Source organism: Schistocerca americana, chromosome 2, assembly GCF_021461395.2.
Source record: "Schistocerca americana isolate TAMUIC-IGC-003095 chromosome 2, iqSchAmer2.1, whole genome shotgun sequence".
NCBI lineage: Eukaryota > Metazoa > Arthropoda > Insecta > Orthoptera > Acrididae > Schistocerca > Schistocerca americana.
The window spans coordinates 398,271,771-398,285,907 of record NC_060120.1 but is presented as its reverse complement, the minus strand read 5'-3'; the positions used below and the strand labels follow the sequence as shown (position 1 = coordinate 398,285,907).

The following is a 14,137-nucleotide window of genomic DNA, read 5'->3' as shown; positions in this document are numbered from 1 at the left end:
CTGGAATGTAGAGCTATAAAGCAGTGAATCTTGAACAGTTAAAAAGAAAGAATGATACTTAGAAAGTTTTGAAATTGGCTATGGAGAAGAATACTTGAGGTGAAATGGACTGAGATTTAAGAATGCTGAAGTGATGAAGAAAGTAGGAGATGAAAGAAAGTTACTGGAAGTGATTAGAAAGAAGAAAAAATCTTGGCTGGGGCATATACTGCATTGAAATCGTCTGCAAGAAAGAATTATAGTGTACATTCCTAGAACACTCAGCCAATATACTGCTTCCTCCTGCGTGTACCTTGTGAAAAGGCTATGAAGATAAAATCAGAGAGATTCAAACCCAAACAAAGGCTTATCAGCAATCTTCCTTTGTGCGAACCATTTACAACTGGAACAAAAAAAGGGGAAGTGACAATGGTCCACAAGGTACCCTCTGCCACACACTGCAAGAAGGCTTATGAAGTATAGGTGTAGGTGAGGGAAAAAGTGAAAGGAATGAGAAGATGTAGGCAGAGAATTAGAATGAAGAATGACGTCAGAAGAGGATGAACATACAAAGACATGAAAGAAGAACAGGACACAAAGGAGAGCCTGAAAGATATTGGCACATATTGGATTATTCATAGACAGCTAAAATTAAAAGTCTACAAACAGCATTGTAAGAAGTTGACCTTTTATTAGACTAGGTAACAAAGATAGAAAGTATTTAGTTACCTACCATAATAATACAGTTATAGTTAATTTTGCAAAATAAATAGTTTATTGACTTCAGCTGCGGTAGTCCAGACATTTTTATAGGACAACGAAGAGAAAACATACATAAAATAAGCTAGCATGTTTGTTCGAACATCACTACTAGATGTGTAGCTTACATCTGCAGATTGTAATTGTATATACACTATATCTGTTTTAGTAAGTATTCGGATGCTCCCACATAATTTTCAAAGTGATAGTGAAGATCTGTGTGTCAGTCACCATCAGTAACACTCCCATCCCAGCCCTTCTTCCCTACACAGTTTCCAAAGCTCTACAATGTTGTACCACTAAAAAATGACATGATCTTCACAAGAGAAGCATTCTTAGCATATCCTCAATATCGTAACTCAGTTTGCTGTCCAATCTATTGACTGAATACTCCGAGATGGCTTTGTCATTCTCTTTAACAGATCTCTTTCCACAAAGTAACAACACTGGATACCCCAAGGCATTTTGTACCAGCTACATCATATCTCTCATGACTACTACTGCCCAATACTGTGTGTAGTAATTACGTTGCCAAAATCTACATAATACAAAAGAAACTTTGCAGCTATGAACAAGTAACAGAGAGCCAACAGGACTGTCTACATATATTCTTAGACACACTATATTAGTCTGATTAGAAACAAGTAGACTTGAAAGAGGAAGTTTTTAAGCTTTGGTAAAGATAAATGATCTGAAAGTTGTTTTCAGTAAACATGTTTACCTTCAAATGCTGGAATGCTTTAAGAATAACGGATCTCTGTGTGACTAAAATGGATGAATTCTGACGGACAAATCTTAAATAGGATCGTAGAATAAGTTCAAAATTGAAAGGTTCTCCATTATATATTTCTGTGAAATGTTTCATGGCAATCACCTGAAAAAAAGTAAAATGTAATTCTATAAAGTTCAATACAGGGTGACATGTTATGTTTCTACATAAACTGCCGAATGCATTATTTTGCTGATACAAAAACAAAACAACTTTCCAGATAAAACTGACAGCACCAAAATTTGCAATCACCAAAAGACACATTAATAACAAAGAAAAATCACATAACCTACTGGAACAATAATTACTTCACACTATTCATGGGATAATTGCCCCCATTTGGATGTAAACTGTGCAACATCTCACAAAAAGCTTGAAATTTTATAATTAGAATGGGATATAACTCATTGCACTATCTTCCCTCCCCCACACGACTACGTAAGTTGTTACATAGCTGTGGAAGGATATGATGACTTTTCTGTTTCTATTTATGTGAGAAATAATTACTGATCAGGAAACTTGTGTAATCTAATCTTTCTGCTGTGTATATGCCCATTAGTAACAATTTCATTGTCAGTTTCATGCCAATACTTTCACTCTTTAAAATACTTTTATACAATTTAAGGGAATGTCATTTTACTTAAAAACTTAAGTATCAGCCATTTTGTTATACCACCCAGCAAGCAATAAACCTTTTTAAATATTAATTAATTCATTCATTATTACATTTTATATAAACAACAAAATCTTTAAAACAATATAATAATAAAGACAATTCCTGGATGGAATAATATATACACAGTCATGGCCACAGGCTTGTGCATGGTTGCATATGTATGTATTTCAACTAGAGAAACAGCAGGAGCTCAAAAGCTAGTATAAATACTTTTTTCTGTCATGCGTATCATTGCACATTAAGTCAGTCAGCTGTAGGTGAGTAGTTGCCATTCCTTTGTACTATGTATTAAAGTAATAAAACTTTGAAGTTATCGCTTATTTGGTAAAATCAAACATTTCTATAATTAGAAAACTTAGTACTTTAAATAAGTGTAGATCAAGATGCTAGCAAATTTTCTTAGTGCGCACAATATCAACTTTTAAATATACAGTTTATAAAACAAAATTCCGGAGCAAAACCAATAACATTATAGCAATAAAAAAAGTATTTTCTAGGTAACATGAACTTGAAAAAATATGTAACATAAGGGAAAAGCTACCACTTACCTATAGTGGACTGATGTGTGGAGCGGAGAAATGTGTAACAGAAAATAGTATCCACTCTATCTTTCGATCTCTTATCTTTTTTCTGGTAGAATTACACACATTTAAACACACAACCACACAGACAACCAAATGTACACACCCGAGGCCATGGAGAACATAAATTGTAATGTAATTTTGATTTTTACTTGGTAATTGTTGTCTTAAAACAAACTGCTGGGTGGGAAAAAAAGCATTTATTTACTTCAGTGGCGATACCTACTTACACTTTTATGCTACTTGAAAGAAATGAGACATTACCATCAAGAAGCTGGAATGTCCCCCTCCCCTCCCCTTCTTTTCCCTGATCCTTATCCTGTATCTTGATGTGTTATCCCATGTGAAAGTGTGCAAACTTTTTCTAAATATATGTGAGTCACGTAACTCAGAAGGAACATGGGTGCCAGCACAGTATTCACCTTGTTCGATGTGGGAAACCACATAAAAACAACATCTAGGGTGACCAGCACACCAGCCCTTGTTAATCCTACAAACGAATTCAAGCTGAAGCCAGTACACCTCTCCAAATTCCAGAAGTGTCATGCCAGCATTCACAGCTATCCGGGCAGGAATACGACTGCCTAAATGCTTCACTATAACTTTATTTATTCATAATTACTTTCAATAATACAACAATATTCTGGTTGACCTATTACAGCAACATCTTGATTTAAAAAGCCTGCAAATACTATATAACTAACAATGTCTACTGAAATAGAGAGAAACTTAACACTTTCATCATACTGTATGAAGCATTGTACACTGGGACATTAAAATGTATTCTTGTCAAGGAACGATGTTCATTCATATTGTTAATTTCACCAGTTTCATTGCATCACCAAAGTACGCCAATAGGCTATTTTCCTGTGTTAAAAACATGTTTTGCGTTGTTGATACTCTGATTGATAACAACATTTAAATAGCACTTTTGATCATTATTCTCACAAAATATCTGTTACTTTTAGGTAATTAAAGCTTAAAAATCATTAAATAATCAAATTCTGGCCACGTGATCCAAGAATACTCTTTTACTGGCTGATGCTTTAGTGATGTCACAGACTAGGAGTAAGATGAAGCTATATTTGTGTTATAGGAGCATTAGCAGAAGTTACAAGGTGTTTATGTACTTTTTCTGCAAACAAATTAGCTATTTAATGATGGAAAACCAATTACATCTTTTAATTAACAATAAAAACAAATTTTGTGAGTGCTGATAGTGGACGCCTTGCGAAAGTTAATGCATTTATGCTTCACCCATTTACAGCAGCAACATGTGAACGACGGACAGTCTTTTCTCTTCTCCCTGCAACATCTTTAAACTTGCTCAAAAGTAATGAATTGCAGAACTTTTGGAAAAGGGTACATATACTGTAACTAGATTGTCAATTAACAGTCATGAGCTACAACCCAAAGCACAATAAAATCATCCTTTCCAAAACTTTGTGCTGAGGTCCTCTACAGAAGATACTCAGCCGAGACACTGCATCCAGCTGGCCTCTGGTGGCGTAATGGACGGCGCATCCGACTACAGAAAAAGAGGTATCCTGGAAGGTGAAATATGGTTTCCCTTCTGATACACAAAGTTGAAATATGCTCACTATTTTTTATTTACTTAAATTTGGCATATTTCGTGGCAGTACCTTTTCCATTAGATGTTTACAAGGCAGTATTGGTCTTGGCTTCAGTTGTCTAGTGGAAGTATGATTCCACAATTGCAGTTTTGTCGGCTGCAGAAATGACCTGGTTCAATGTGTTTGCCTCATTTTTGGTGCTTCAAATACCATTGCTTCGAATGTAGTTTCTTCTTAAAGTTTATATAAAAAAATAGTAACATAATTCAAAATTAATTATGACGGCAACCTGCACATTGTTCTACCGTCAACACACAACAAGAGTTAACTGCCGACTGACTATATTCAAAGACGACTCCAGCGTCAAAGACATTTTACACAACGCACAAGCTTCTACTTGTAATCAGTCTCTATGCTATTCTTCGACACATTTACTAATAGTAATCAATATGCTTTCACTCTCAACAATATAAGTAAATTAACATATAATAAGGCAAATTATAGTAAAAAAATTCTGACAAAAAATATAAGAAAACATTTACAATTTGGTATCGACAAATCCGGTAGAAAATAACACATCTCCCAGATCCATTACAACTGCTCCCCAGGGCTTTTGTTGTTATGGACATATACAACAAAATCCCGACCACTCTCAGTAATGGATCTGTATTACACAATTAGTACATTAATGATGCAGTCTGATAACCTCTTCCAAATTTGGACTCTTTGAATCTGTGGATTTGTTACTGGCTGTTGTTGCAATGATTCTTCCCCATCAATCTCATACACAAAAAATTCAAGTAAAGAAATTATTTGACATGACAAATATACATGGTATAAAACATACATGAGAAATATTCCAACATACAGCATACAGATTGAAAATAATAGAAAGGTAAAACTCATTTCCTAGAATAAGATTTAAATTTTTTTTATATTAATGTTAATTTCGTTATGCTTACATATTGTACAGTAAAAATGATACTGGACATATATAGTGTAGTGTTTTTTTCCCTATATATTGGCCTTTTATATATTTTTACTTCTGATTTTCTTTCTTGAATTTTTTTACTCATGTTTTTTTGTATATTTTTTTGCTTATGACTTTCTTTTTAAAAAATTTTTTAATTTTTTTACTCATGCTTTTTTGTATATTTTTTTTTTGCTTATGATTTTCTTTTTAATTTTTTTAATTTTTACTCATGTTTTTTTATTTTGTATTTTTTTTGCTTATGATTTTCGTCTTTTAGTACAGCTAAAGATACATCAGTATTATCTAAATTTTTTGTAATTATTTATGTACACCTGCCTCTCTAGTACAATATTACTACAAGTCACATTCTTGTGAAGAGTACTTTCGCTCCCCACATCATCAGTATAAACAACAATAAACTGTTCATATATCATGAGGCTTTATCTAAAATTGTTTTTGAAACTTATACCTTTGCATGCATGTCCTCACATGCATGCCTTCACCCACAGGGAAGATTTAGCTTCCAAAAATTAGAAAAATTCGGAAATGCTCACTACGGAGACTTTTTTTTCCTTTGTTACAACAGTGTTTTTTTCCATCAGTTTCAATTAACATGTGACTTCAAATTATTAATTTATACATGCAAATATACATACTTGGTTGTACAGGTAGTTTTGTTCTAACAAGCATATTCCAGTGGAGGACTTTTGTTTTAGATGATAATAGGTTATTTAAATTTTGAAATTATGATTTCTGTTTATATAGTTTCAAAGAGACAACATTCCTGAGACCAAATAATTTCTTTGACTTAGGATACACCAAACGATAAGCATTAGGGTGTGGATTTTCTATGACTTCAAAAGGCCCAATATAGATATCAAAGAATTTTTTAATTTCTGAAGTTAACATTTTTGATTTTTCATGAGGTTTGACCAGAACAAGATCCCCAATTTTGAAAGTGGTTAATTTTACCCTATTGTTATGTCTTTTATTCCTCTTTTCCCCTTGTTTCCTCATAGTTTCCTTGACAATATCTTCTCTCTCTTGCATAGTTAAAGGTGTACATTTAGGAAATTCAGTAAGTTCTGATATAAGATTTGGAGGTCTAATATTAAACATAATCTCATACAGTGAAAATCCTGTGGAACTATGTTGTACGCTATTCATAATATCTTCAAAATTTCGAATGTGCTCAAACCAGGTTGGATGTTTATGGCTACAATAGGTTCTACAAAGTCTCCCAATTTCCCTCATATATCTTTCTGTAGGACTGGTGGATGGAGAATAAACAGATATAAGTATATGCTTCAATTTTGACCTTTCAATAAACTTTTTCCAAATTTTAGAGGTGAACTGTGAACCATTATCTGATAATATAGCTTTTGGTTTACCCACCTGTGCGAAATAATCTCTTTCAATTTTTATTATAATTTCATGGCTAGTAGCTTTTTTCACTGGATATAGTTTAATTAATTTTGAAAATACATCTACCATAACAAATATGTAACAGTGACCACCTTTACTCTTTGGTAACATTCCATAGAAGTCCACTGCGATAAGATCTAATGGTTATTATAATTTCATGGCTAGTAGCTTTCTTCACTGGATATAGTTTAATTAATTTTGAAAATACATCTACCATAACAAATATGTAACAGTGACCACCTTTACCCTTTGGTAACATTCCATATAAGTCTACTGCGATAAGATCTAAAGGTTTTTCCGGAATAATGTTTTGCATCTCTCCACCACATCTTTGATTGCTCACTTTAACTCTCTGACATTTGTCACAGGTTGCCAATTATTTTCTTACCTGCTTTCCAATATTGTAAAAATAAACATTTTCTTGTATCTTTTGAATGCACTTCTGTATCCCACAATGACCAAAACTTTCATGTATGTAAATGATCAGCTTATCAGCATCTGCCTCTGGCCAACACAGTTTCCAATTATCAGAATCTACATCTGTTCTTCGAAATAAAATCCCCTTATGTAATTTGTAAAATTTATCAAGTTTCTCATACCCCTTCTTGCCTAAACATTCTTTGATCAATTTCCAACTCTGATCCAAACTTTGATTTTTTCTAATTTTGTTACACATAGCTCTAATTGTTTTCTCATTCTCCACCCCTTTCAAGTATCTAATTTCAAATTGCTTTTCCTCCTCTTGTTCAAAAATCTCCTTTTCTCCCTCAATTGGTAACCTTGAAAGTGAATCAGCTACTACATTCTCAGAACCTTTTATGTGTTTGATTTCAAAGTCAAACTGTTGCAGTAATATTGCCCATCTGGTCAATCTACGTGGTATAATTTGCACTCTTGTAAGTAACTCAAAGCTTTGTGATCCGAAAATACTATGGTTTTATGTCCAATAAGGTAAATTCTAAATTTTGTAAAAGCCCAATGAATTGCCAAAAGTTCCTTCTCTGTGACTGTATAATTTTTTTCATGCTTGAGCAACATTCTGCTTGCAAATGCTATGGTACAATGTATCTTAACTCCATTCTCTACTCTTTCTTGAAATAACTCTGCTCCAAGCCCATAATTACTGCTATCAGTGTTCAAACAAAATGGTAAATTAAAATCAGGTCTGTGTAATAAGTGTTGCTTCCTCAACTCTTGCTTAATTTTATCAAACTCTTCCTGACAACTTTTATCCCAAACCCAAACAGTGTTTTTCTTAAGTAACTGACTTAAACATGGTGCATTCAGACTCTGATCACTTATATGTTTTCGGTAATAACTTTAATTGTTTTTTTAATCTTAGGAATAGGAATTTCTGAAATTGCTTTAATTTTTTCTGGATCTGCCAAAATTCCCTTGTCTGTGACAACATGACCCAAAAGTTTTAATTCAGAAACTGCAAATTTACATTTTCTAAGTTTTTCACAAACTGACTTCAAAATCGAAAAATGTTCCTCCCAATTTTGCCCTGTAACCAAAATGTCATCTACATAAATTATCAGTTTAGATGCAAGTTCTTGCCCCAGTACATGATCCAAAGCTCTTATAAATTCAGAAACAGAAGAATTTAACCCAAATGGCACAACACAATATTGGTAACTCTTACTATTGTACAACAAAGCAGTATATTTCCTAGAATTAACCGAAAGTGGTACCTGATGAAAACCCAAAGTTAGATCCAAACTTGACATATATTTTATATCTGTAAATTTATAGAGTAACTCATCAATATTTTCGGGATGGTCTGTATGTCTGAACAAAATTTTGTTTACGTGTCTAGAGTCCAAAACCAATCTTACTCCACCATCTTTTTTCGAAACTACTACTAGAGGATTATTATATGCACTGATACTCCTTTCTATTATATTACATCCTTCCACATTTTTCAGCTCTTTCTCAACAGCAGGTCTTTTTGATATTGCAATACTGTATGGTTTTATGAAAAATGGTTCATGAGGTTTTACCGGAAGCTCACACTGATAACCCTTTACCCTACCAGGTATATCACTGAAAACATCACTGTATTCCCATAGCAGATTTTCTAACTGTAGTTTTTGCTCCCCAGATAAATTTTGTGTTTCTGAAATTTTCAAATTTACTAAATTCCCAAATTCAACTTCATCAGTATCAAATCTATGAGTTTCAATATTCTCCAATCTATTTTCTTTTAGTAAATTGATACTGTCAAAATTTCCATTACTCTGATCACCAAGTGTGTTCACAAAATTTGTCTGAATGTATTCCCTTTCACTAGTTTCTATCAAAAGTTTTCTTCCAACCCAATCAAATGCTGTATTTACTTTTACTATCCAATTCATACCCAAAAGAAAATCCTCATTAAATTCCTGAATTACAAAACATCCATGTGTGAACAACTTGCCTTCAATTACAAATGTCACTAAAGCCTGGCATTTTACCAATTTACTGCTCTTCCCAGTAGCACCTTTTATCTTTACCCCAACAACTGGCATTTCAACAAAATCTTTCCCCACTTTCAATTTCTTGCTTAACCTTTCAGATATTCCCGAGATCTCACTTCCTGTATCAATTAAACATTTACCAATCCATGACCCAATTTGAACTTTTATATAAGGACTGCATAATTGATCACTTTTCTCAGAACCTGTATCCTCATGTAAAAAATCACTTTCAATTTCCCCAAACCTATACTTATCAGAATCATATGGTATATCATTACATGTATTATTTGTCACAGTTATAAAATTTGCCCAAGATACAAAATTGTCATTAGTACTCTCTATTATCTCAAATAGCCAAGAATTTTCATCCAAATCACATTGTATACTATTGAAGTACTTATCCTTCAGCTTTTCAAAAATAAAATATCTCATCTTTTTCCACCACTCAGGACATACAGTTCCACATACATTAATAAGCATCTTTCTAAAGTTCTTGTCAAAAGAAATGTGTGTGTGTCATTAGTATCTGTAAAAGTTTCACTTAGGCTAGAAGTTATACATGTGTCATCATTATTTGTGTAGTCAGATTCTTTACCAACAACATCAAAATTCATACTTTTACATACACCCAGCTTGTGAGCCTTATTCATCCTGGTAACATCCCTGGGAATTTCTATAACATTTTCACTATTTAATCCATTTTCAACCATGTGTATACCCAACACCCTATTTAAACTAATGAAACACCTTTCCTCAACATCATCATCCATACCATTACCATCATTATCAACTTTATCATCAACATCATTATCATTATACATATTCAGGTCATACACATTCAAATTATCACCTAAAATATTATTTCCCCTTTCTAAAGTTACCAGATCCCTTTCACCAATATTTTCATTCTCACAGCATGCATTCTCTCTTTCATTCACACACGTCTCTGAACTACTACAAATTACATCATCTGACAAAGTGTTGTTCTTTTCTGCCCAAGTGTAAAACTCTGTTAAATTAAATGAATCACAATTACTTTTATCTACTGTATATTCTTGTGTACTGAAAATTTTATCTTTATCAATATCATCATTATTTTCCTCTTGAAATTTTTTCAATAAGTAACAACTAATGACCTCATGTGATAGCTTAGGTTTGGAACTGTCATGTTTGGGTTTGTGATAGTCACATCCATTGGTCCTTTCATCATGCTCACCTTCTGCCTCAACCTTGCGGACCTTCAAGGGGGCGTCTACTCGTTTTTTATTTCCTGAATTACAACTTGTTCCTGCTTGAACTGCTGATTGTGGTTCTGCCAATATCTCTGATCAACATTTCTGTTCCCATTCCTATGCCAAACATTACCTGATTGTTGGTAGTTTCTGTTGTACTGATCTCTATCAAAATTTCTGTGATTTTGATCCCTAAAGTGTTCTCTATTTTGTTGATTATTTCCACGAAAATGTTGTTCTTGTTTTGGATAAAAATTATGGTCCTCCTTTTGAAAACTATTATGTCCCCGTGAATTTTGACTGACACCATGATAATTGTTTTGTTCCCTTTTTTGAAAGTTGTCATTTCCCCAATTTTGACCATTACCTTTCTGAGTAAACCCACTGTGTGTTCTTGTTGTTACCCTATCCAACTTTTCAATATAATTGAGAAACTGCTCTACATTACTATCAGGACAATGAACTAAACTCAACTGCATTGCTGATGGCAATCTTCTCTTTAAGGTATACAATTCAATGGTCTACGGCTTTTAACAACTGAGCTATACCGAATAACTGAGGTGTAGTTGGGTAAAACAGCAATTTTCAGTAGGAGTTTAATGAATGGTGCCATCTTTCGTGGCGTCAACATTGCAATTTACTAGTACAATGCAATCGTATTTTATGCATCTTCTCATTCTTTAGAACACTCAAGAACAACTTTTCAGGAGATTTTATAGATGTATTTATACACTATGACACTACACACCATATGTAACCCATTTTCTGAAAGGTAAATTCCAAAGCAAGACATGACTGTGAATTAGCATTATGACAGTAGGAGCAACGAGCTAGCCAGTGACATCACAGGTATCACATGACTCGAATGAAGTGTTTTAGTGGCCTATCAAATTATTTGAATTTCATTTCCGTTTTTATAAAAGAATACGGAAATTCAAGAAGGAAAAAAGTATATTAGGAACATAAAATGATGTGATTAATCATTCAGGACAATTTCCAGAAAACAGTAAAATAACGTATTACGTAGGTAAGAGAGGTACATGTGACATGATTTATAGGTATTTTTGACATGTTTAACACTTTCGCTGCGGCTGACGCTTATAAGCGTCACAAGAATCCACGAGCCAGTGCGGCTGACGCCGATAAGCGTCCGCGCTCACTGTCGGATTACTGTCTAGTTGCAGCATCAAAGCTAGCATCAAAGCGTGTAAAATTTTGTTTTGTGTGGTCAGTTATCTAACGTATATTGTTCGTAATGGCGGCTAATGAACAGACACCAGGACCTTGCTACGTGAAAAGGAGCAGGAAATGAGTTAAATTGACAGTGAAACAGTTACTTAGTGTACTAGACGACAGTGATTTTCTGTCTAGTGAGGACGAGGCATACCACAGATATTGTCATTTAGAGGCTGCAGAAGAATTGCAGTGTGATGATAGCGCAGATGCACAGCTTTCGAATCTGTTTCGTGACAGTTCCGAATCTGACGATACGGATCACGACGATTGTGTGGAAATCGACGACGAAAAAGTAATGCATCTAAGGTGTCATCATTAAGTCAGTATCGAACATGATCCTACAGATGTTACGAGGTCTTGACATCGGCCTGTAGCTCAGGTGTGCTCAGGCGCGTCGGCTCCGAGCGGTACCTGCCGTTTCAGAGTGTTACCGGCCCGCACTCGCACGTTACCGGGCCGCACTGGAGAGTTGCGCGCCTGCACCGATGCCGCAGCGAAAGTGTTAATATAGGTAGGTCTTTCAGCAACCAAATTATTAAGTTCTTTCTGTACGAAGATACATGTATGAAAGCCTCTTACAATGCTTCACGTTTCGCAGTATATGGTGATGGCTTATTCTAACAAACCAGCACCATTTAGTCACTCAAATTTTGCTATTAAGCTTCTGTACGTATCTTACGAAGAATTTGCACAGTTTTCAAATCAGGATGATGTGTTACTAGTTTGACCAGAAGACTATTACTGAAACTAGTTATGAAAAAGTGGAAATACTGCAGCTTCTTAGTGGTCATGTCTTCTTTTTCCAATACGTCCTGTCAGAAACATTAAACTGCTACTTTATACTGCTTTCACCATTTCAATATAGTTGTTTAGTACCTGTGGTGATAGTTACCTATCCAAAGGAGTGATATATATTCCTATGTTTCTTAGGAATGAATGATTCTTGTAAATGAAAGCTTGTATACATAAGGTATCAGAGATGAGAACACAGACATTGTGTGGGTTTGCTATTTTATTTGCATGTGGCATGTCAGACTGATGGACATCACTTGTTTTAAAGATGTGGTGGCAATTGCAAAAACTTCACAAGAGGAAATACCTACCTGGATGCAAATATACAAGTTTTGGGAATCACCAACCTACGTACTTTGACGAGGTGCATGAGTCCTAATAAGATATATATAAATAATTTTGACAATGCTTCTCATGAGATGTAAAGATACAAATGAACTGTTCTGTTCATTTCTCTTCTAAGGTGAGATTTCATATTGGGCGGTTGTGACTGACATAAACTATTGATGTAATCCATTTAGTCATGCACATGTTTACTAGCAAAAAATGATTTATTAAAATGAATGGACTTTTCTTTTAAAGAAATTGGAGCCGTACTTTTGAGTTTACCGAGCGCAATAAACTGCAGTTATAGAAGAAGTTTGGCACAGATTTTCAAGAAGTCACGGTTGAGAAACATAAAAAGTTTATGGAGAAAGTGCATTAAATAATACAACGTACAATGGAACATCTCAAACCGTATTAAATTACACACGTTACATCATCAGATAATAAACTTTCCTTGGACCTACACAGAAAGACCTTTGGGACACAATTTATTAGTAACGAAGTGTTTTAATGCCACAGCATATCTTCTACTATGCCAGTTTTTTATTAGCTATTGCTCATTTTAATGCAGTAGCACATTTTGAAATAATAATACACATTATGTCTCTACTTTTGTAGTGCCTGGAGACAAAGGAGGCCATGTGTGTCAGATGAATGACTTTGTCAGATACCTAAAATCTAACGGTTCAGTATTAAATGAGCCTGTCTGCCATTCAATACCTCCTCTATAGGTGAGAAGCAACCTGTCTTAATAGGTCTGTATTTCATCAAATTTGACTACATGATCTCATACACTGTCAGATGCTTCTCACGATACTCCTGTCAAACTAAATCAATGTCTTCCACTGAATGGACATAATACTTTTTATGTTATTTATTTCAAATATATTGAGCAGTTATGCATTCACCAACATGAAGCAGCGGCCTTGTTGTTTTAGGACAAACATGTTTCTTTGCCTTGGAGTTAGTCAATATCCACACAGCGAGTTGGTCATCATTATTCAGCGTATTTTCTTCTGGTTTCATTAAATTACCAATGACAACATCAAACACTCCTTCACACTCTAAAGAGCCTTTGTAACATCTATCAGTTTGTCCCATTTTCCTCACCTGGCATCTTTTCGAGCTGTTGCTTTTCACCTATTATCATTAACTATTATGTAGCTATAAAATGTTGAACTATTGTTGGAAGTGTTTATGATTGTTGCACTTTATTGCCACAAAACTTCAATATTCTAGTCTCATAGCAAGCTTTGCTACAATTTTGGTAGTGAATGAATGTAGTACTTATATAATGACACTAGTATCTGGTGTAATGGGGCTGGGTGAGAATGAGGAAGTATGTGGTCTGTAGT

General features: G+C 34.2%; 1 protein-coding gene across 1 annotated transcript in view; it reads right to left on the bottom strand.

Moving 5' to 3' along the window:
- The window catches only part of LOC124589684 (origin recognition complex subunit 4), a 96,679-nt gene that overhangs the window by 11,632 nt on the left and 70,910 nt on the right, over positions 1-14,137 (bottom strand). The window contains exon 7 of the mRNA XM_047131580.1: positions 1,460-1,612. Coding sequence (XP_046987536.1) covers positions 1,460-1,612 — 153 coding nt within the window. The remainder of the gene's footprint in view (positions 1-1,459; positions 1,613-14,137) is intronic.